Source organism: Megalobrama amblycephala, linkage group LG12 (assembly GCF_018812025.1).
Source record: "Megalobrama amblycephala isolate DHTTF-2021 linkage group LG12, ASM1881202v1, whole genome shotgun sequence".
In the NCBI taxonomy this organism is placed as follows: Eukaryota; Metazoa; Chordata; class Actinopteri; order Cypriniformes; family Xenocyprididae; genus Megalobrama; species Megalobrama amblycephala.
The window spans coordinates 3,619,911-3,644,851 of NC_063055.1; the positions used below are offsets into that span (position 1 = coordinate 3,619,911).

Here is a 24,941-nt window from a genome sequence, read left to right on the forward strand (position 1 = left end):
AGACTATATAGCACATGCAAACTTGGTTAAATATAAATCAGAGTCTAGAGTTTATGTAGGCTGTGAATATTTACTTGTACATGGTCTATGTCGTGTATATATATGCATATAAAATAGGCCATGTATATGTGTCCACATGCAAAACTTCAAACTAAAACAACAACAACAACAACAACAAGAAGAAGAAGAAGAACCCATCAGCTGTCTGACCTCACTCTGGCAATGTCGCCCTTTCTGCAGCTTGAAAACAGATCAACGGCGTCCATCTGCGCGGCGGTAAAGCTTCTCTGAAATGCATTGAAACGGCCTGTCTAACAGACAGGATCGGCTGCAGGCGCACGGACGTCGCTGTGGATGTGAAAAACTAACGCGGAGCCTGTTTCCAGGTACGATTCGCGATGTCTGCGGTCTCTTCTCGGACTGAAAGCGCTCAGAAAACGTAAACAGGAAGAAGATTTGTGTACGTACAGCTGAGTTTTGCGTGCGTCCCAATAGCGCCCTCTAAAGGATTGTGTGGGAATTTACTGACTGCTCCAGCGTTCAACTGTTGAGACCTATGGTTGAGACCATTGAGACCTATTGAAATATATATATATATATATATATATATATATATATATATATATATATATATATATCTATATCTATACATTTATAAAAAACACACATTTGAATTAGTTATAATATAGTTATAAACTATAAGTTATAGTTCATGCTACGCTAAATGAAGAAATCAAATTGCGTTTTTGTTGATTTTGAGAATTTTATTTATATTATTTGACGTGATTTTAATTTTGTTAGGAAAAATATAGTTTGTAAATAAAAGAATATACAAGCTTAAATATAGATAAAGTTAATTCTTTAGATATTTATTTTAATACGTGCTAATTTCTCAATTAACTCAACATGAGGCTTGAATGGTTCAGACAAAAAATAATAATTTGTCTAGTTAGATTCTCAACACATACAGAAGGCTACATATGAATAAATAAATGATTGTGTTAAATCACATGGCTGTGTGTACATAGCCTTCCATCATAAAAAGCAGAAAAAGCCATATAAAATATACTAATTTGAAGCAAATATCCTGTTTTTTTATATGTACACTGCAAAAGCAACAGAAGATTTGTGTGAAAAATCGATGTAATTTGTTCAGAAGCCATGGAGATTGACTGAAAAATTAAAAATAAAAATAAAAATACAAAAATCGAAATGATTACATTGAATTAATGGGGCTTCACTGAGCTTATTGCTTTTATAAAACGGTTAGGTACCACACAATACAAATATTAAAGCCAAAAAAAAGTAAAATAATTAAAAGCGCCTCTCCTTCCGCTGGAAAAACTAGTCCCTGACCGTGACCAACAAAAGAAGTTACATTATTACGCCATTAGATGGCGGCAGAGTACTTATTTTATGAGCATAGACATATATCTATGCTTTATGAGTAAGTAAAGTCAGTATAGTGAAATCTTTTACATTGAAAGGACTGAAACTTTTGAACACGGAACAAGACGCAACTGACAAATGCTTTGACTAGCACTGTCAGTATCAGGGCGCGAGGAAACCCATTACGTTAACTGTTAAAAGACAAGATATCGCAGCGAACATTCAAATGGATTTTTTATTACGAACGGACTGACCTGAAGGAGACCGCTATGTGCAGGTACACTCGCTCACTCGATCCCTCTCTCACAATACAACTATATTACAGTAAGCTTCAATTAACAACAAAGACTATAGTCTTAAATGGACATCATGATTCAGATCGCATGTCAAACCGCCAAGCTGCTGAAATCACGTGACTTTGGCGCTCCGAACTGCTGATTCGACACAAAAGATTCATAACAATCCGAAGCTTCCTGAAGCAGTGTTTTGAAATCGGCCATCACTATATAAGTCGTTATTTTGTTTTTTTTTGGCGCACCAAAAATATTCTCGTCGCTTTATAATATTAATATTGAACCACTGTACTCACATGAACTGATTTAAATATGTTTTTAGTACCTTTATGGATCTTGAGAGAGGAAATGTCATTGCTGGCTATACAGGCCTCACGGAGCCATCAGATTTCAACTAAAATATCTTAATTTGTGTTCCGAAGATTAACGAAGGTCTTACGGGTGTGGAACGGCATGAGGATGAGTAATAAATGACATTATTTTAATTTTGGGGTGAACTAACCCTTTAAGCAACTGAATGTCAGTGGGCGGGGTCTATGGTGCGATCATGTATAACTATTTGTCAATATCTAGCAAATGTATTTGCTCTTGTTACAAATCTTCCAATATCAAAACAAGTTGTTTTATAGCTTGATTAAATAAATGCTTTGTTTATAACGAGGAGGATGTTTAAGCTATGAAACTTGCAGGATATTTTAAAGGGGTCCTATTATGCCCCTTTTCACAAGATGTAATATCAGTCTCTGGTGTCTCCAGAATGTGTCTGTGAAGTTTCAGCTCAAAATACCCCACAGATCATTTATTATAGCTTGTCAAATTTGCCCCTATTTGGGTGTGAGCAAAAACACGCTGTTTTGTGTGTGTCCCTTTAAATGCAAATGAGCTGCTGCTCCCGCCAACTTTCCAGAAGAGGGCGGAGCTTTAACAGCTCAACAACAACAAAGCTGGAGAATCTCACGCAGCCAAAATGAGGATTGTCAGTAACAGTGTTCAGCCTTACATTGTTCAAACCGGAGTCGACACTGATGGAGAGACTCAGGAAGAAGTTACAACTTTTAGAATGAAACTGGACGTTTCTGAATGGTTAGTGGATAAATTTATGTAGTTGCTGTGGAGTTGATTCAACTCATCCACTAGCATGTGCCGTCACGTTAATCTTTTGTGCAAATCCAGCGTTGAATTGACCCTCGTTTGTGAAGCAGTCCGGCGTAAAATGATGGCATGACAACAACACTCTACTACAACAACTCTTCCTCTTCTCTAAAGCAGCCCAACATGGCCTCAGCCCCTTTGTTGTGTGTTTTCGGGGGCGGGGTTTACGTAAATTTTAGGGTTTGTGATGTCATCAACCCAGGAAGAAGCTCGTTGTAGTACCAGCCAACCAAAAAGTGATTTCTGTAAAAGAAAATCTCTCCCTTTGCATTGAACTTTGAGCGTCATAACTTTGCAGATGTTGTTTATGCTCAAACAATAACATTACACACTAACTAAAGTTAAAAATGTGAAATCATAATCAAGGACCCCTTTAATGGTACAAAGACCTCTTTTATGTAAAAAGATCAAGGCAAATTTTATTTCTCACTTCATTTTACTTTAAATTACTTTATTGTGCATAAACAAATAGCACAAAATCAAGAAATACTTGGATTTTAAGACAATAATAAAACAACTTGACAAAGCACATTTAGCTAATATTCTAATATTCCAAACATCACATATATTAGACAATCAGGAACAGGAATATTCTCATAATCAAAGGGAGATCTCTTGAAGGCAGGTTTAGATATCTTAGTACTGAAATCAGTCAACAGTATAGTTGTGCTTGTCATTTCAGTTTCTGTGAGGGTGCATGAATTTGGAGTATGTTTGCACTGGAAAGGTTTTGCTCTGAACAGGTTTTTCAAAGTAAGGAATGCTGGTATATCCTCATTTATACACAAACACACCCACCTGTCAGCAGTCATAAGTAGCCGAGCTCTGAGAAACCAGCGTCTGTCTGCCTCTCCTCCCTCTGCACCACATCTCTCCATCTCTCCGTCTGTCTGGCCATGAGCGCTACAAATAATGACTTCAGCAGCCGCTCAGTGGGCTCAAGCCCCCGCGCCGGTGCACAAATACCCCGTCAGGGTAACTCGTATTTCGGGTTTGGGAACGTGTCAGAGGTTGGGGACCCCATCAAGCCTGTGTCCGTCAACACGAGCCTTCTGACCCCCGTGGATCTTCAGCTGGACCCTGACCTGCAGGCTGTGCGGATCCAGGAGAAAGAACAGATCAAAACTCTCAACAACCGCTTTGCCACCTTCATCGACAAAGTGAGACATCTCTCTGCCTACTTTACCCTGCTAATCACTCATAAAACATTACTGAAATGGTTAAAGGTCAGCTTTGTGATTAAATGTATTTTTGGACATGAAAATTACGAAAAACTACTGAATATATTCTTATTTAGGCCTATTGTATGTTTTTATACTTATTTTTTTCTTATTTGAATCTCAGCAGCCAGATCTGTTAATAAACTGTAGGAAAGAAATATTTATTCATTACTACTAATTTTTTTTCTTTCCTTTTTTATATATATATATTTCAATCTCAGCAGCCAGATCTGTGAATAATGTGTAGGGAGAAATGATTGAATAAATAAATAAATATTTATTTATATTTTACTTAATTTCTTTCTTATTATTTATATATTTTTATAGCTCAATCTTTACAATGGTTATTTAGTAATATTAATATCTATTAATATAATATTCATATATATTAATAGCTATTAATATTAATAATTAATATATATTTAATAAATAAATAGATATTTTTACTTAATTGGTTCAATCTTTGAAATTTGTTAATAATCTGTTGGGGAAAATAAATAAATATTTTAAAATAATTTCTAATTAATTTATTTTTTATTTATTTTTATATCTCAATCTCAGCAGCCAGATATATAACCTATCTATTAATATGATTATTATTATTAAAAATTAATATTTAAATAAATATTTACTTAATTTCCTTTTTATTTTTTAAAATTTATTTTTATATCTCACTCTCAGCCAGATCTATTAATAACCTGTTGGAGAGAAAAATCACATATGATTTAATATATATAAGTCAAACAGACTTTTCAATAAGTCTTCTATGAAAAAGACTGGCCAAAGCTATCAAAAATCTGAGATTTCAATATGAAGTCAAACATTTCTCATTAAATTTTCACAAGATAAAATGATCTAAACTGCCTGCTATCCATATTCATTTCACAGCATATGTATGACAATTATTGTCTATTTTGTTTATATTTTGTATTATATTTCTACTTTTCTTGAAACATAATTCTCAGTTAAGTTGCAAGAGCGACATTTGAACAATAAACTGTTCTCATAAACACACACACAGGTTCGTAAACTGGAGCAGGAGAACAAGCTTTTGGAGACTAAATGGGAGCTGCTGCAGAAAGAGTCTAAACCCGAGTCTAAACTGGAGCCCATGCTGAAGTCCTACATCAGTTCCCTGCAGGCAAAGCTGGAGCGGGTGAAGAAAGACAAAGAACACCTGGACACCGAGCTCAGGAATGTCCACACACAGGTTGAGGAACAAAAACAAAGGTCTGTAATCATACAGTTCATCTTCAGTCTTGAGCCCGACTCGAAACTAGATTCAAACTATCATAAGCAGAACAGACTCTTAATATTTGTTTCAATATTTTTAATATTAATAGTCTCAACATTCTTACATTCAATACTTCAAATTTCAATGCAAAATCATGTATGGCATTGCTGTGAAACCTCTGTTTTGGAATCTTTATTTTTAAGAACGTAACAACAACATTCCTAACAATCATTTACCAAGGTAACCACAGTTTTAGCCAAAATACCACGTGTTCATGAGGTACTAGTTTACTTGAATGTATGCCAAATATGATAATAGCATGTTAATATGATAATATGTGAAGAATCTGACAAATGTAAGTAATTTTACTGCAGTAAAACTGTGGTAATCTGGGTTTAACCATGACTGGCATCAGAAAAAGAAAAATGAATTAAAACAACAGAACGAATCTGAGACATTCTTACACTGTTTGAACATTCCATACTAGTTAAACAACTGTAGTGACGATGATGTTTGAGCAAACAACTTTTTTTTTAAATTATTTATTTATTATTTAGTATTAATAATAAGCCCAATATTATTTTATTAATATTTTGAATTAGCCTTTGTTTTTATATTTTCAGTTTTAATTAGAATTTTAGCTTAATTTTGTCATGTGATTTTGTCTTTTTAATTAGTTTTCTTTAATATTTCTATTTAGCTTTTATTTATTTTTATTTCAGTTTAGTTTCAATAATTTTATTTCATTTAGTTGCCAAGGGAACAATTCTCATTTTTGTTGACATTTTGTTGTTGTTGTTGTTGTTGTTTAAGTTTTTCATCTAATATAGATTAATATTTTGTTTCAGGTCAATTTCGATAAATGAAAACTATTTTGAATTGTAGTTAACAAGCACAGCACTGTGTAAAGTTAACAGGGATGCATATATTAACATTCAATTTGCTTTTACAGGTATGAAGATGAGATTAACAACAGAAACAAAGCTGAAAATGACTTTGTTCTTCTAAAGAAGGTAAGAAAAATCTACTTATAGAAATTAAATAGCACAATAAATGTCTAGATACTGTAAATCTCTGATCATCAGGGCTGTTGTTTGCATTTGGCAGACACTTTTATCCAAAATGACTAACATTGCATTCAAGATATACAAACCCGATTCCAAAAAAAGTTGGGACACTGTACAATTGTGAATAAAAAAGGAATGCAATAATTTACAAATCTCATAAACTTATATTTTATTCACAATAGAATATAGATAACATATCAGATATTGAAAGTGAGACATTTTAAAATGTCATGCCAAATATTGGCTCATTTTGGATTTCATGAGAGCTACACATTCCAAAAAAGTTGGGACAGGTAGCAATAAGAGGCCGGAAAAGTTAAATGTACATATAGGGAACAGCTGGAGGACCAATTTGCAACATATTAGGTCAATTGGCAACATGATTGGGTATAAAAAGAGCCTCTCAGAGTGGCAGTGTCTCTCAGAAGTCAAGATGGGCAGAGGATCACCAATTCCCCCAATGCTGCGGCCAAAAATAGTGGAGCAATATCAGAAAGGAGTTTCTCAGAGAAAAATGTATCATCATCTACAGTGCATAATATCATCCGAAGATTTAGAGACTCTGGAACAATCTCTGTGCGTAAGGGCCAAGGCCGGAAAACCATACTGGATGCCCGTGATCTTCGGGCCCTTAGACGGCACTGCATCACATACAGGAATGCTACTGTAATGGAAATCACAACATGGGCTCAGGAATACTTGTGACAAAAAATGTTTTGGCCTAAAAACGCGTGACATCGCTCAGAGCACCTTTAAATATACATACATATGTGTAAAAGTGACATGCATTTGCAAGTAATTTATGTCTCAAGTCAACATAATGTGTAATTTACACAGTAAAAACTATGCAGTGTTTGTTTAAACATTTGATTGCTTTATATATTTTATGTAGTATTTCTAGTGCTTTTTCAGGTAGGTCTATTTCATCTGTCTTTGTTATATTGTAGTTTGTTTTCTGTGCTCTTTATCACTGTTTATTTGTCTGCAGTAAGCTTGAGAGTTTTTTTTAGGCTAGTATTATTTTTCGAAATGATACTGAAAATGGTACTGAATTATGAAATTTCAGTGGTATCAAAAATGTTGATATTATAAAAACCTTAATTAAAGCAAAAATAACTATACAGGGAGTGCAGAATTATTAGGCAAGTTGATTTTCTGATCATATTTTTTTCCCAAGCACATTTTACCAATTCCAATCCACATCAATCTTAATAACTACTATTAATATTGTTTTTAATCATTTATAAGTGATATATAATTGTTCATGAAGGCTGGAAATGAAAAATGCCTTATATTCAGGTGTGCAGAATTATTAGGCAAGTTTTCTTTTACAGGCAAAATGAGCCAAAAAAGAGATTTAACTCAGACTGAAAAGTCAAAAATTATTAAATACTCATGAGAAGGACGCAATACTAATGCAATACTAGAAATTGCAAAGTTAAAGCATGACCAAGGGACAGCAAAATGCTCATTGGGTCAGCGGGGTCAGACAAAAACAGGTGGAAAAGAAAAGACACATGTTAACTGCAAAATAATTAAGAATTAAGTGTGAAACCATCAGGAACCCTTTAGTCTCCAGCGCCACCATTTTCCAGAACTGCAACCTACCTGGAGTCTCCAGAAGTGCAAGGTCTCAGGATCTCAGAGACTTAGGTTAGCTAAAGAATCCTAAAAAATGACCCGCACTTGATAAGAATCACAAGCTGAAGTGTTATAAAATACATGAAGACTGGGTTTTTATAGGCCTTATAAACAGACAGCTTGAGAGTGACTCCTGAAGGACCAGCACCACATCCTCTTGTACCACTGTTTGAAGAATTTATCTTCCAGAATCTGGCAGTAAGTTTTGGAAGATCATTTTTAGTCCATCTCTGCAAGATGGACATTTCAGGATAAGAGATGGACTAAAAGTGAACTCAAACACCTTACTGCCAGATTCTGGATAAATTCTTCAAACAGTGGTACAAGAGGATGTGGTGCTGGTCCATCAGGAGTCATTCTCAAGCTGTCTGTCTATAAGGCCTATAAAAACCCAGTCTTCATGTATTTCACAACACTTCAGCTTGTGATTCTTATCAAGTGCAGGTCATTTTTTAGGATTCTTTAGCTAACCTAAGTCTCTGAGATCCTGAGACCTTGCACTTCTGGAGACTCCAGGTAGGTTGCAGCTCTGGAAAATGGTGGCGCTGGAGACTAAAGGGTTCCTGATGGTTTCACACTTAATTCTTCACCTTAATTCTTAATTATTTTGCAGTTAACATGTGTCTTTTCTTTTCCACCTGTTTTTGTCTGACCCCGCTGACCCAATGAGCATTTTGCTGTCCCTTGGTCATGCTTTAACTTTGCAATTTCTAGTATTGCATTAGTATTGCGTCCTTCTCATGAGTATTTAATAATTTTTGACTTTTCAGTCTGAGTTAAATCTCTTTTTTGGCTCATTTTGCCTGTAAAAGAAAACTTGCCTAATAATTCTGCACACCTGAATATAAGGCATTTTTCATTTCCAGCCTTCATGAACAATTATATATCACTTATAAATGATTAAAAACAATATTAATAGTAGTTATTAAGATTGATGTGGATTGGAATTGGTAAAATGTGCTTGGGAAAAAAATATGATCAGAAAATCAACTTGCCTAATAATTCTGCACTCCCTGTATTGTGATATATATTGTGAAATAACAATACTGTGTGGTTGAAAAGACTGTTTGTGAAGCTGTTTAATACCTAAACATGACAGCGGCTCTCTCTGGCTCAGCGTCAGCACCAACGCAGATCTGAATATTTGCTGTGATTTTGTCAAAGGTTTAACAGACACAGGAGAATCGTTGTCATTTAGGAATAAGATCATGTGGGTGCTTGAATCGAGATTGAGATCTTTTAACGATTAATCTGGCAGCTCTTTTCACAACTCACGGCCCTGATGGTCAATATAACTGTGTCTAATTCTGACTATATTAGTTGTTTGGTTGCAAAAAGCATCTTCCTTTCTAACAAGTGTAAATGCCCTGACAGGATGTGGACTTAACATACTTGCGTAAAAATGCACTGGAAGATGAAATAGCAGCAGTTCTGGATGAACTGAACTTTTTCAAGTGCTACTATGAACAGGTAATTCAAACTTAGATACATGAATGTAACACCTAAACACCTGAGGATCTTACAGCACCTCTCTCTCTCTCTCTCTCTCTCTGTAGGAGCTGCATGAGATGCAGGCTGATGTGAAGGACACGTCTGTGGTGGTGCAGATGGACAATAGCAGGCAGCTGAACATGGAGAAGATCATCGCTAATGTGAAGAGCCAGTATGAGGAGATTTCAGCCTGCAACCGAAAGGAAGCCGAGGCCTGGTATAAGAACAAGGTGAAGATCAGATCTCTGACTTGTGATTATCTTGGCAAATCTGTGCACATTTTGAGACGAAGTTGAGATCTGAAACACTAGAGGAGAAACATGAGATTATTAGAGCCTTTTCTCAAGAGAAAAAAAAATCTGAGAAGTTTAAAAAAAGACTCAATTTACTTAATTTAATCTCATTGAACAACAGTTGAGATCTCATTTGTTATTTCCTGGAGGTTCTCATGTTTCAAACTATTGTAATCACACACTTTAGACTTTTGAAACCGCTGCTATTTATATTTAGCATATTATAAATATGTGTGTATTCATTTCTAAGCAGTTGACATGAAATTTAAAGTGGTTTAAAGGTGTGGTTGAACTTTAGTTAGTGTGTAATGTTGCTGTTTGATCATAAACAACATCTGCAAAGTTACGACACTCAAAGTATATATATATATACATAAACATACATTTCCTAATTGTGGATTTACCTGTGTTTTCCTCCTCAGTTTGACATGATCTCATCACAGGCTGACCAGTGCAACACTGAGCTGAAAAACAATACAAGTGCAATAGCTGATTTGAAAAGGCAGATAATGCGACTGCAAAATGACATAAGCTCAGCTAAATCACAGGTAACAGATCAAGATAACACTCTACTATAGCAAAAGATGATTTCTGCATTTGAGCACTAGAACAACCATGAGCATCCTCAATAAACACATTGATAACTCTAACGCAGATATGATTTTTAAAGGCCAGGGCTGTGAATGCATGTAAGCATCCTGTGAAATGACAATTTACAGTACGTTGTACTGTAATTCTCTGATATCATTACAGCGTGAGAGCATGGAGGAGCAAATCAAAGAGGCGGAGCGTTGTGGGGAGGAGGCGGTGCTTGACGCCAAAGAACAAATCAAATCACTGGAGGACGCACTGAAGAAAGCCAAACAGGACATGGCCAGACATCTTCGTGATTACCAGGAGCTGATGAATGTCAAACTGGCTCTGGATATTGAGATCGCCACCTACAAGAAACTACTGGAAGGAGAAGAGAACAGGTGAAACTGTAAACCGAGTGCTTAATTTAAAGTTTAAATGATTATTTTTAGTATTTTTATATTGTTGTTTTAGTATATATATATATATATATATATATATATATATATATATATATATATATATATATATATATATATATTATATACAGTACAGTCCAAAAGTTTGGAACCACTAAGATTTTTTATGTTTTTAAAAGAAGTTTCATCTGCTCACCAAGGCTACATTTATTTAATTAAAAATACAGTAAAAACAGTAATATTGTGAAATATTATTACAATTTAAAATAACTGTTTTCTATTTGAATATATTTCACAAAGTAATTTATTCCTGTGATGCAAAGCTGAATTTTCAGCATCATTACTCCAGTCTTCAGTGTCACATGATCCTTCAGAAATCATTCTAATATGCTGATCTGCTGCTCAAGAAACATTTAATGTGTACAATTGTACAAAATATTTGTGTACAATATTTTTTTTTTTCAGGATTATTTGATGAATAGAAAGTTCAAAAGAACAGTGTTTATCTGAAATCTAATCTTTTGTAACATTATAAATGTCTTTACTGCCACTTTTGATTGATTTAATGCATCCTTGCTGAATAAAAGTATTCATTTCTTTAATTTCTTTTCAAAAAAATAAAAATAAAAATTCTTACTGACCCCAAACTTTTGAACGGTAGTGTATAATGCTACAGAAGCTTTGTATTTCAGATAAATGCTGTTCTTTTGAACTTTCTATTCATCAAGGAATCCTGAAAAAAAAAGTACACAACTGTTTTCAACATTGAAAATAATCATAAATGTTTCTTGAGCAGCAAATCAGCATATTAGAATGATTTCTGAAGGATCATGTGACACTGAAGACTGGAGTAACGATGCTGAAAATTCAGCTTTGCATCACAGGAATAAATTACTTTGTCTAATATATTCAAATAGAAAACAGTTATTTTAAATTGTAATAAGATTTCACAATATTACTGTTTTTTACTGTATTTTTAATTAAATAAATGTAGCCTTGGTGAGCAGATGAAACTTCTTTTAAAAACATTAAAAATCTTAGTGGTTCCAAACTTTTGGACTGTACTGTATATATATATATATTATATTTTATGAATTATCTGAAATAAGTGGCCAGAAGTAGATATAAATAAAAAGTAAGAAGGTTTCAAATAATAACTCCACAAATCTGACCTCTCTCCTGTTAGGCTTGGGCTGTAATCCAACATAAACATCCATCCAGTCCATAAACACTAATGAACAGCAAGAATCCATCTGTCCACACATTCACATCACGTGTCAATCAATCAACCCCTGCTTGTCATTGCTGAGTGAAGACTGCAAGAGTGAGCGAATGACAAAAAGAAGAAAATAAATAATATTTACATTTCCATAGTTCATGATTTTCTTAACAAGTTGCTTTTCTCTTCCTATAAACACACAGAAATAAAATTATTCTATTAAAATCATTTTTTTGGCACTTTTATGTCCTCTGTGTTTTATTACAACCAGCAGATGTCTTTTTCTTTTCGTTATACGAAGGTCATAATAAAAGAACATATGAAGCAACCATTTCTAAACAAGAAAAGAGAGAGAGAAAGAAATCTAATTACAAAATACAAATAAATATTTAAAATAAATGGTTAGAGGCATATAAATAAAAAGAATGAAGTGTAATAATGTAACGAGTCACTAGATGGCGCTATTTGACTTCTTTTTTTTGGTTCCGCGTTCATGAGCGCAGCATTGACAGTGCACAAACAGACTCGGTTTTATACGCACGAGTGTATTTTTGTATTAGGTCTTTCATCTGTAGATCAGTTTATGTTCACAGAGACATTAGAAAACTTTGTTCTGACCAGCCATTAAATAGGCAAATATGTGTCACAACTACATCATGCAGTAATCAGGGGGTCTTGTTAAACACACACAGCTCACTTCCTCGTTTTCCCCTGACGAAAGAGCAGCGACTGACCGCCTGTCGGACACAGACAGCGCTGGACATCTGCAGAGTTTCTCTCTCTATCTCCAGTCATGCAGAGCGAGATTTCACATGGTGAGCAGAAACAGTTTGAGTTTTAGTTTGAAACCTCTGACTTGTTGTTGTTTCGCTGTTACATGACAGACAGATAGACACGCTACAGAAGTTGAACTGGAGTGTTCATTTTACAGTTTTTCTCAGTCGCTTTGGTGCATTTCTCACATCACTATTTACATTTGCACAACAGTTAGTTCAACCTCCACAACATTTAGTCATTTGTGCACATCATAGTAGCAGTTTCTCATTCCTTCGAACAAATTGCAAATGCTTTTGGACATGCATCAATTGCTTTCATACAACTCTCTGCTGTTTTATAACATTATCATTTGCTTATGTCATGTCAGTCAAAATTAACTATACTTGTGAATGCTGAATAGTCATTCCATATAAAACTAATAGTCCTCATTTCATTGCTTGAGTCATTACATACAAAAATGTTGAACTAGTTGTCAAAATCTGTCAAGCAAATTTTACACATTTTTTTAAAATCTTTTTTTCCTGAAAATGTCTCCTAAATTGAACAATTTCTCTCAAGTGAATCTCAACTTTCACTGATGAGAAGGGGTGTGTGAAGCATTAGTTGCAACCAATGATAAGCCACTTCTCTACAATCACTGTCAGAGGTGAATCCCATAAACCCCCACTTTACAAGCATATACGAACCAAGCAGGTGTACCATTTCTACAATACTGTGACACAGAAATGGAAGGTCAGCCTCGTGGAAGAGGGGTGAGGGGACAAAACATGGGAAGAGGAAGAAGAGGCCAAGTACATAGGCAGATCCCTGATGAAATCAGGGCTACAATTGTGGATCATGTTCAAGCGGCAACCTCCCCCTTTCTCTCGTGAAGCCAATACGGAAGTAACTTAAACTGCGATTCATCGACTGGCCGCTAGGGACAGGCTCCAAAAGAGAGCAGAATCTCATAGAGTCCCATGTTAAATTGGCCAAGTTTATAGCAGAAAAAAACATGTTTACAAGTTGGTTCAAATTGTGGTTTTGGTCTATACTGCTATTTTTGCCCTTCATGACAACTCTGAGGGGGGTGAATTTTTTTTATAACTTATCCGTTTAAATTATATTAAGCCTTAAAGTTCTGCATAATTAAGGGCGTGGTCACTTGAGTGACAGGTAGATTGCGCTGCTGTCTGTGAGCCGTCATGTTACCTCAGCTGCCGCTGAATTTGGCATCTCAGCCGTTTTTGTGCTTTTTTTTCTCGATTATTTTATACAATTATAAAATATGGCTTGCTGCATAATATTCGAGACTGATGTGTGTCTGTGTAGATGTGCATGCATGGGGAAGAGACACAGAACACACGTTGTTGGATCGTGGCATTGGCTGAAAGTTTTGATTGTGAGATTTACTACAACAGTACCAGGAGGATATACAACTCTGACAGCACTGCTTGGATATTATAACTAAAACTGCTGCACTATTTTGAAAAAAATATACTTTGGACACGGGCTCATTTGTTTGTTAGATACGATCGTATACAGTTTTACAACATAAAGGCTGCTCAGATTGCATCCTTTCTTGAAGAACGATGACAGAGAGCAGATAATTCAGAAGAAATGTGAAATGTTTTTTTGTTTTGCAATGGACACTCATATTTTACCCAAGTGCCACAGATTGGATTCATCTCGCGATCTCTATTTCATTGTAAAGGTATGAAGTCCCATTTGATTTTCCATGTTGTTATTTGCACACCCAACACTACTGGTGTTGGAGCATCTATATCTTAAAAAACACCGTAGATTGACAGTAAACCTTTAGAACGTTCTGATGATAAAACTAGATCGTATCTAAGATACATAGATAGCTCCTTTGCTTGCTAACATGGTCACGTTGAGCTAGGCGGGCGTGGTTTCAGCAACCAGTCACATCAGCTCAAACCACGTCCCGCCTCTTTGCCCATTTTCAGTTATCCGGGAGTGACGTGCGGTGACGCGCAGCTAAGATGGCCGCGGCCTCATTTCCGCGTCAAAACTGCTGTTCAGAACTCTATGGGTGACGTCACGGACGCTACGTCCATATTTTTTTACAGTCTATGATCATGTTGTCAATCACGGCCTCACAATGGCTGAGGCTGGTCGAAGGGTGCAGCCAAATGTTGGGAGAACCACTGTAAATTCAATTATTCAAACATTTAGTCGGGAGAACAGGTGTGTATAAATGGACAGTAATTCAGCACTAAACAATCTGTACTGCTCTACTGTCATTGTCATACTTGTCATACTTCACTGTCATACATGAAGCTTGCAGTGGGACAAGATCTCGTCACTGTACAGTTTACATTTAGACGTACAGCTTTACTGCATCACACATTTAGTGTATTGTAGTGTACAGTAGTGTTACAGTAAAGATTTGTCATATGTACTGCAATATTGTTTACAGTTGTGCACAGCTCTACCCAAAGGGAGTTTATGTTTGTTGCAAATAAGGGTGTAATTTTTCTTTTGCACAATGCTGTGAACAAATTAGAATTGCAAAGAGCATATGCAGTAAAAATGTGAAACATACATATTCAATACAGTAATGTGTAACTTTACTGTATTTTTCAAATGGCTGTGCACAAATAGTATATAGTGCTGTCTTGAGCATTTTCAGGTAGTGTCACCAAGATCTGACTTATTTGCATTGAAAACACTGACAGAGTAAACTGTCATAATGAAAACATGACAAAGCCATTTGACTATCTTGTTCATAAACAATGGTGTCAGAACTTTTCATCTTGATGACACTGACACTTTCATTGACACGAATACTTGCTTTTGAGGAATGACCTATCCATTTTGAGCAAGTGACACGCTTTTGCAGGTTATCAACTAGGTTTTGCAGTTTGTACCAATTGTTTTGAGAACTGCATTAACTGTTGTGCAAATGTAAATAGTGATGTGAGAAATGCACCAAAGCGACTGAGAAAAACTGTAAAGACAGGAATGACGTGAATTTACTTTATTTAATTTCTAAGGCTGTTGAAGTAATGCATTCTGGGAAATTAAGTGTTCTTTCACCCACCCTGGTCCACAAAAGTTAATTTATTAAATATAATGAAAAACATAAACCAAATCAATCTATCATAGATGGATAGATAGATGGATAGATGGATAGATAGATGGATAGATAAATAGATAGATGGATAGACAGATGGATAGATAAATAGATGGATAGATAGATAGATAGAACGACAGAACATAGAACGATAGATAGAATTATAGATAGATGCATAGATAGATAGATAGAACAACAGAACAGAACAATAGAATTATAGATAGAACGACAGAACGATACATAGATAGATAGATAGATAGATAGATAGAACGACAGAACAGAACAATAGAATTATAGATGGATAAAACGACAGAACGATAGATAGATAGATAGATAGATAGATGGATAGATAGAATGACAGGACATAGAACAATAGAATTATAGACAGACAGACAGATAGAATTATAGATAGATAGATAGAACGACAGAACAGAACAATAGAATTATAGATGGATAGAACGACAGAACAATACATAGATAGATAGATAGATAGAACGACAGAACAGAACAATAGAATTATAGATAGATAGAACGACAGAACGATACATAGATAGATAGATAGAACGACAGAACAGAACAATAGAATTATAGATGGATAGAACGACAGAACGATACATAGATAGATAGATAGATAGATAGATAGACAGAACGACAGAACATAGAACGATAGATAGAATTATAGATAGATACATAGATAGATAGATGGATAGACAGAACGACAGAACATAGAACGATAGATAGAATTATAGATAGATACATAGATAGATAGATGGATAGATAGAATGACAGAACAGAACAATAGAATTATAGATAGATAGAACAACAGAACGATACATAGATAGATAGATAGAACGACAGGACATAGAACGATAGATAGAATTATAGACAGACAGACAGACAGACAGATAGATAGATAGATAGATAGATAGATAGATACAAACGACAGAATGATAGATAGAATGACAGACGGATGGATGGATAGATAGATAGATAGATAGATAGATAGATAGAACGACAGAACGAACGATAGAATTATAGATCAACAGAACGATAGATGGATAGATTTTGTTTATTTTTCATTATATTTAATAAATTAACATCTATCTATCTTTCTGTTGTATCTATCTATCTATCTATCTATCTATCTATCTATCTATCTATCTATCTGTTCTATTTCTCATTCTATCTTCCTTACATTCAAATTCGAATTGCAATCCTGTATTCTTGCTACCTCAATTCAAAAGAATGTCTAGATAGAAAGAATGAGAAATAGATAGTGTGATGTAATCAAGTACTTCCTTCATAGTGCACATTTCTCTTTCCACAGACGTGCAGCAATGGCACAAGGAGGCCTTGAGAAACTCAGTGCTGAACTCAACTCTGCCCAACTCTCTTTTGGGAGGTCAGCCTGTGGGAGAAGTGATCCAGAGAGGCCACTACACCCCCCTCTCAGTGTCTGCGTGTGAGCACGCTTACGGTAGGGTTCAGAGAGGAGACCGGGAAGCTTTTGAGGATGTTATATCTCGAGAGTTTCCTCCTGGATCTGTAGGCCGCAGAGTGGTTCTTCATGGTGGAGTTGGAATGGGTAAGACTACAGTGGTGGAAAAGGTCATTTGGGATTGGGCGACTGGCACTCGCCTGCAACATTACGCACTCCTTCTGCGAGTGCCTGTTTTGGAGCCGGCCGCTCTCGAAGGGAAATTTGAGAGTTTGCAAAGCATGTTGGGTCGCACGCACACTCAGATCTCCTCTGAGACTCTCGACGGCGCTCTCCAGAGCCCTCAATCTTTACTTCTTGTGCTCGACGGGCTGGAACAATTGCAGGACCTTCTATGCACTCCATCGTCCTCCTCTAGTCTCATCTCGGACGTACAACAAGAAGCGAGCGGCTCTGTATTGCTGTGCAGTCTTCTTCACGGATCTCTGCTTCCTGGAGCTTCGATGCTGATCACGTCCAGAGAGCAAGTCAAGCTTGAGTCTTTGAGATGTTTTGAGGTGGTCGGTTTCTCTCAGAGCCAAAAGAGAATGTTCTTCCAGAAGTTCTTTGGCGACGTAGACCTATCGGAGAGAATTTTTCAGCAAAGTGAGCAGGCGTTGGGAGTGCATGAGCAGTGTTTTCGTCCGGCCTTCTGCTGGACGCTTTGCAGTGTGTTTAAAACTCAGTTTGAGAGTAAAAACACCCCGCCTGAGACTCTTACTCACCTTCTCAGCATTATAACACACACGCTCCTGCAGAAACAGAAGATGCATGTAGAAGAAACCAGAGAGATTGTGTTAGGTTTGGGCAAACTAACCAATCCGGTATGCTCCTACAACGATGTGCGTTCTTTTCTGCACCGGCCTGTGCTTTCTGATTTCTTGTGCATCAGTGGTGATGTCACTTCCCCTGATACCACATTCTCCTTCCTGTCTCCAGTGATGCAAGAGTTCTTATTGGCCACCTCCTTTTATCTCGACCAATCAGTGCATATCTCGGACGAGCGCTCTGATTTGTACTACACATTTCTAGTAGGGCTGTCAGACTCAGTCCAGCGCAAACCAATAGAAGACTCCGTGGGCAGGTTCGATGAAAGCCGGATGTCTGCGTTCTCTCAGTGGATGATGGGATATGTTTCAACAGTGTTGGCAGGTGGCGATGCACCAAAGCACTTTAGTGTATTTCGGCTTCTGCAACATGCACGTAACTCGTCTCTGGTCAAAGAAAGCGTCAGTAAGAGCCAGTGGCGGCATGTGAGCTACAGTGAAATGCAGGAGCCTGACTGCGCAGCGCTGTCATATGTAGTGAGTTGCGTGGGAGAGATGGAGCATATGAACCTATACAGAGGAGTACTAACAGACGAGCAGGCCAAGAAACTTATACCAGCGTTAAGGCTGTCGAAAAGCATTGGGTGAGTTTGACGTTTTAGATTTTATAACTTTTATTGATTTAATCCAGGGGTATCAAACTCATTTTAGGTTGAAAAAATTAATTGAATTACCTTTTTTAAACCCTAGTGCACTGACTTTTTTATATTTAAATTTTTTATTTTATTTATATATATATATATATATATATTGATCAGGCATAACATTATGAGCACTGACAGGTAAAGTAAATAACACTGATCATCTCTTCATCACGGCACCTTTTAGTGGGTGGATATATGAGGCAGCAAGTGAACATTTTGTCCTCAAAGTTGATGTGTTAGAAGCAGGAAAAATGGGCAAGAGTAAGGATCTGAGCGAATTTGACTGCAGCTCTTGTGGGGTGTTCCCGGTCTGCAGTGGTCAGTATCTATCAAAAGTGCTCCAAGGAAGGAACAGTGGTGAACCGGCGACAGGGGAGGCCAAGCCTCATTGATTCATGAAGGCTGGTCCATGTGGTCCGATCCAACAGATGAGCTCCTGTAGCTCAAACTGCTCAAGAAGTTAATGCTGGTTCTGATAGAAAGGTGTCAGAATACACAGTGCATCACAGTTTGTTGCGTATGGAGCTGCATAGCTGCAGACCAGTCAGGGTGCCCATGCTGACCCCTGTCCACCGCCGAAAGAGCCAACAGTGGACACATGAGCATCAGAACTGGACCACGGAGCAATGGAAGAAGGTGGCCTGGTCTGATGAATCACGTTTTCTTTTACATCACGTGGATGGCCGGGTGCGTGTGCGTCGCTTACCTGGGGAACACATGGCACCAGGATGCACTATGGGAAGAAGGCGAGTCGGTGGAGGCAGTGTGATTCTGGGAAACCTTGGGTCCTGCCATCCATGTTGATGTTACTTTGACACGTATCACCTACCTAAGCATTGTTGCAGACCATGTACACCCTTTCATGGAAACGGTATTCCCTGGTGGCTGTGTCCTCTTTCAGCAGGATAATGCTCCTGACACAAAGCAAAAATGGTTCAGGAATGGTTTGAGGAGCACAACAATGAGTTTGAGGTGTTGACTTGGCCTCCAAATTCCCCAGATCTCAATCCAATCAAGCATCTGTGGGATGTGCTGAACAAACAAGTTCGATCCATGGAGGCTCCACCTCGCATCTTACAGGACTTAAAGGATCTGCTGCTAACATCTTGGTGTCAGATACCACAGCACACCTTCAGGGATCTAGAGGAGTCCATGCCTCGACGGGTCAGGGCTGTTTTGGCAGCAAAAGGGGGACCAACACAATATTAGGAAGGTGGTCATAATGTTATGCCTGATCGGTGTATTTTAAAATGTAATTTTTTCCTGTGTTAATATTAATATTAATTTCTTTACAAAAAAAATCTTACTGACCCCAAGTTTATTAAAAAAAAATACAATTAAATTCCATTGTGTCATCATCTGTTCTGTCAGTCTGTCACAGAGTCGTCTCAGTTTAGCCTCCATCACCCACCTGGCAACAGCGCTGGCTGAGGGTCGGACGACCACGCTGGATTTGGCCTACTCCACATTAGAAAAAGAATCAGTCAGAACTCTCTGCCATGCACTCACACGCTCTGCGCTGCAATCGCTCAAGTAAGATCATTTGTAATGTATGTGCCCTTATTAGAAAAGTCAGCATCATATCAGGAATGTGACTCAAAACTGCATCCTGTATGTCGAGAGATTGTGTGCTACTGCTGTGCCACGGCTCCAACAGCAATATCATTTTTAATACACTGGATTACATCATTCTTGGTGCTTGCTTTTGTTGGAATACTTGCTGAAATATGCTGTCACCGTGTGTAGTTTGTGTGGATGCTCATTGGATGCAGCTGACTGTGAAGCACTGGCGAAGATGCTCTCCGGAGGCTCCCGACTGCGTGTGCTGAACCTCTTTGGGAATAAACTAGAGGATCAAGGCCTTATTCATCTCAGCAGTGCACTGGAGAACTGCAGACTAGAAGAAATCAAGTACTCTTGCACTCTCTTGCATATTACGTCACTCTTGTTTAGAAGCGGAAATGTAGCAATGAAAGCAATACAGTATGTTAACAGCTGTTTGTTGTTGTTGCAGTCTGGATGGGTGCTCACTGACAGCGGCATCCATGTTTGCACTGTCTTCAGCTCTGAACAATGGTTTTTCAGAGCTGAGGATGCTAAACCTGTGCCGGAACTCACTGACGGATGATGGGATGGAGCTGATCTCACAAGTGATACAGAAACGCCGCCTAAACACATTAAAGTAAAGCATCCATACATGTGTCACACACAAAACACCTCTAAATAGCAAATATGTGACCCTAGATGACAAAACCAGTCATAAGTTGCACAGGTATATTTGTAGCAATAGCCAACAATATGTGTCAAAATTATCGATTTTTCTTTAATGCCAAAAATCATTAGGATATTAAGTAAAGATCATGTTCCATGAAGATATTTTGTAAATTTCCTACCGTAAATATTAAAAAATGTATTTTTGTGAGTGGATATGCATTGCTAAGGACTTCATTTAGACAACTTTAAAGGTAATTTTTTTTTTTGCACCCTCGGATTCCAGATTTTCAAATAGCTGTATCTCGGCCAAATATTGTCATATCCTAACAAACCATACATCAATGGAAAACTTATTTATTTAGCTTTCAGATGATGTATACATCTAGATTTTTCTCCATATAGTGGACTTCACTGGGGTTCAACGGGTTGAAGGTCCAAATGTCAGTTTCAGTGCAGCTTCAAAGAGCTCTACATGATCCCAGACGAGGAATAAGAGTCTTATCTAGAGAAACGATCTGTCATTTTCTAAAAAAAATAAAAATTATATACTTTTTAACCACAAATGCTTGTCTTGCACTGCTCTGTGATGCATCACGCATTTCGTAATCATGCTGGAAAGGTCACGCATGACGTAAGCGTAAGTACCGCGGTAGGGTGAAAAACATCTCATTTTCTCCTCCAACTTCAAAATCGTCCATCATCGTTGTTTTACCTTTTTTTGTAAAGGTCGTTTGACTTAGTCTTGCACATTCGCTTTGTACACACTGGATCGGTACTTCCGCCTACATCACGTGTGACCTTTCCAGTGTGATTACGTCATGCGTGGAGAATCGCAGAGCAGTGCAAGATGAGCATTTGTGGATAAAAAGTATATAAATCTTTATTCCTCGTCTGGGATCATGTAGAGCTCTTTGAAACTGCACTGAAACTGACATTTGGACCTTCAACCCGTTGAACCCCAGTGAAGTCCACTATATGGAGAAAAATCCTGGAATGTTTTCCTCAAAAACCTTAAATTCGACTGAAGAAAGAAAGACATGAACATCTTGGATGACATGGGGGTGAGTAAATTATCAGGAAATTTTAATTCCTTTACGTTCACTAATGGCATCAACAAAACATTCTTTCCTTGAAACAGGAACTAAATGCACTACATTTTGAAAAGAAAAATATGTTTAGAATATATTTAGTGGCAAATTAGAGCAGACTCAAAGTTCACAAGGTTAATTGCAGCTATTTTAATCTACTGACAGCCCTTTGTGTAAAGCTTTTCATTGAACTACTAACTGGAACTTTGTTTAATTGATCAAAATTTTTTATTTTTTTATTGCAGAGCATCTGACTGCGAGTTGACTGGCTCCTGCTGCCCCTCTCTGGCAGCCGCCCTCCAGTCAGAAAAATGCTGTTTGACTGAGCTGGACGTGTCCGTGAATGAACTCGGCCAATCAGGAGTGATGCAGATATGTGAAGCCCTGATGTCTCCTAAGTGCATGCTGGAAATACTGGAGTATGTATGCAAATGAGTTGCTTTTTAATCACATTGATGATGATCATGTGAGAAAGACAGAGTATGTTATGAATATTAGTTATACTTTTATTCAGCAAGGATGCATTAAAATGACAATGTTTCAGAACATTTCTATTTCAAATAAATTTATTTCCTAAAATCCTGCAAAATCACTTCATTAAGCAGCACAACTGTTTTTAATTAAATAAATGCAGCCTTGGAGCAGGAGACATCTTTAAAAAACATCTAAAATGCTACCAATCCCAAACATTTGTACGGTTAACAGTGCAAATGTGTTTTCGAGGTCGAGAACGTTATTGCATTTTGATGAAAGCTTATGAAAGCAATCATTTAAACATTTCTTTTAAATAAGATGCAGTGAAGAATTGTGCCAATATGACTAGTTACATTTACGTGTGTGAAGGAAGTAAATTTTGACAAAAGACATGAGAAAGTCACGTGAAAAACATTGATTCCCGGAGGCTTGATGATGTGAAATCTAAGCAGTGATTGTATTTTATTGTAGTTTGACGAGGTGTGAGATGACTGAGGAGGAGTTTCGAGTGCTGGGGAGTATTTTGACGTCTGGCGCATCAAGGCTTATCAGTCTCTCGGTAGGACTGAATAATGTAGGCGACGCTGGAGCCAAACACATGTGGGCGGCGCTGAGACACAAAAACTGCAAACTACAGCACCTGGAGTGAGTGATATCCTCATCCACCTGCTCCCAACAGCAACTAGCATGATTAGAGAAACACATGAAATCTGATGATTGAAATGTCTGTCGCGTCTTGTTTCTGCAGTCTGGAGATGCTGTCGCTGACAGACGCTTGTGTAGACGAGTTATGTGAATCTGTTGCTGCCAGCAGCACTTTATCAACTCTCATCCTAAAAAACAACCAAATGACGGACTCCGCCGTACCACAGTTGGTCGAATTAATGCTGGGCCGTCCTCAGATGACAGAGCTAAAGTAAGTTCAGGCTATGAATGCTCATACAGCAAAATAAATAAATACGGTATATTTTACATATTTTAAATTTTAAATATTATTGCATATTTTAAATTTGTATATATATATATATATATATATATATATATATATATATATATATATATATATATATATATATATATATATATATATATATATATAATGTGTGTGTGTGTGTGTGTGTGAATATGCAAAAATTGCCAAATATATTTTGAAAATAAAAATATAAATGATATAAACATATTTTAAATATGTTTACTTTATAAGTTTAGTTTGTTTGCTATTTCATAATGTTTTTTTAATATTGTAAATGCATTTTCTTGCCCCTTGCAGTACATTTCTAATATATTTTGTAATTTAAAGATTTAAATGAAATATATTTAAAATTTTCTAATATATCTAATATATTTTCTAATATATTTTGTAATTTAAAGGTTTAAATGAAATGTATGTTAAATTTGAAATATATGCTTTCTTTAGCATATATTCTACATACATTTTGGCAGAAAGAAATGCTGTATGACTGCACTTGTCACACTTCAATATAATGTACTGTACAGTGATAATGTATTATTTTTCTCATATTTTCTTGCAGTGTGAAGTATAATGACTTCAGTGAGGATGTTTTTGACTTGATGGAAACGTGCCCAAATATCGTTTACTAGAAGAATCTCAGGTTGGAACACCTGCATAATATAAACCTGCATAAAATGAAATGTATGCATGCATATTAATGCATATTCTATTCCATCTGTTCCTAAGCAGCAAGTCATGGCCTGATGGTTAGAAAATCAGACTGGTAACCCGAAGGTGGCGGGTTTGATTCTCAATGCTATCAGGAAATGACTGAATGCCCCAATCACTCCCTGGACGCCACAGCAAAATGCCTGCCCACTGCTCCGGGTGTATGTCCACGGTTTGCAGTGTGTGTGTATTCACTACTCACTACTCCTAATGTGTGTGCACTAACTTGAAATGCAGAGGACATGCAGAGGAAGTATGTGCTACCTTAATTGGCCTTCACGTCACTTTCAAGAGACAACAGTTTTGCAATATTTTCTAAATGTCGATAAAAAACTATTGCGAAATGACGCCGTTTCCATTAACCGATGTTATGCGACTAAAACTTTTTTTCCTCTTGTGATAAGTTATTCAAAAAAATCATGTTAGTAGGTTTAAGTTTATCGCAGCCACAGCACTAGACATTATTTTTAATCTTAGGAGATGCAGGCATGTTATCCAAGCATTAATGGCAAGGAAAGCCCCTTATACTTGGGAGCGGACACGTATGAGGTGTTTCTGGGTGTTTCTCCCTCATATTTGCTTCGAGGTCTTGATAAATTGTGGCATTTCTTTGTTGTTTAGAATCCAGTATTTCTTTTGTCTTTTATGAGTTTAATAAAGAACTCTGTCTCGTCTTCTATCCAAACATA

General features: G+C 36.8%; 3 protein-coding genes across 4 annotated transcripts in view; 2 read left to right on the forward strand and 1 right to left on the reverse strand.

Annotated features, from left to right (window-relative positions):
- Window positions 1-1,665, reverse strand: part of abtb1 (ankyrin repeat and BTB (POZ) domain containing 1) — a 17,610-nt gene extending 15,945 nt beyond the window's left edge. Inside the window, exon 1 of one of the 2 annotated variants that reach the window (XM_048209441.1) lies at window positions 1,644-1,665. Coding sequence is in view for 1 of the 2 variants with exons in the window: in XM_048209440.1 (XP_048065397.1) it covers window positions 211-266 (56 nt within the window). In the remaining variant the exon portion in view is untranslated. Of the gene's footprint in view, window positions 1-210; window positions 490-1,643 lie in introns of those variants that run through there. The other variant, XM_048209440.1, reaches the window with a different exon arrangement.
- Window positions 745-12,230, forward strand: si:dkey-222n6.2 (intermediate filament protein ON3). Its single transcript, XM_048209442.1, has 9 exons — window positions 745-1,666; window positions 3,578-3,994; window positions 5,076-5,284; window positions 6,241-6,301; window positions 9,371-9,466; window positions 9,553-9,717; window positions 10,203-10,328; window positions 10,534-10,754; window positions 11,959-12,230. The coding sequence occupies exons 2-9, from the start codon at window positions 3,731-3,733 to the stop codon at window positions 11,969-11,971; spliced, it is 1,155 nt and encodes a 384-aa protein (XP_048065399.1). The 5' UTR covers window positions 745-1,666; window positions 3,578-3,730; the 3' UTR covers window positions 11,972-12,230.
- Window positions 12,231-12,475: 245 nt separating this feature from the next.
- Window positions 12,476-24,941, forward strand: si:ch73-233m11.2 (NACHT, LRR and PYD domains-containing protein 12). Its single transcript, XM_048209713.1, has 10 exons — window positions 12,476-12,806; window positions 17,175-18,735; window positions 20,167-20,328; window positions 20,542-20,706; window positions 20,810-20,977; window positions 22,343-22,516; window positions 23,043-23,216; window positions 23,320-23,487; window positions 24,104-24,184; window positions 24,274-24,941. The coding sequence occupies exons 1-9, from the start codon at window positions 12,785-12,787 to the stop codon at window positions 24,171-24,173; spliced, it is 2,664 nt and encodes an 887-aa protein (XP_048065670.1). The 5' UTR covers window positions 12,476-12,784; the 3' UTR covers window positions 24,174-24,184; window positions 24,274-24,941.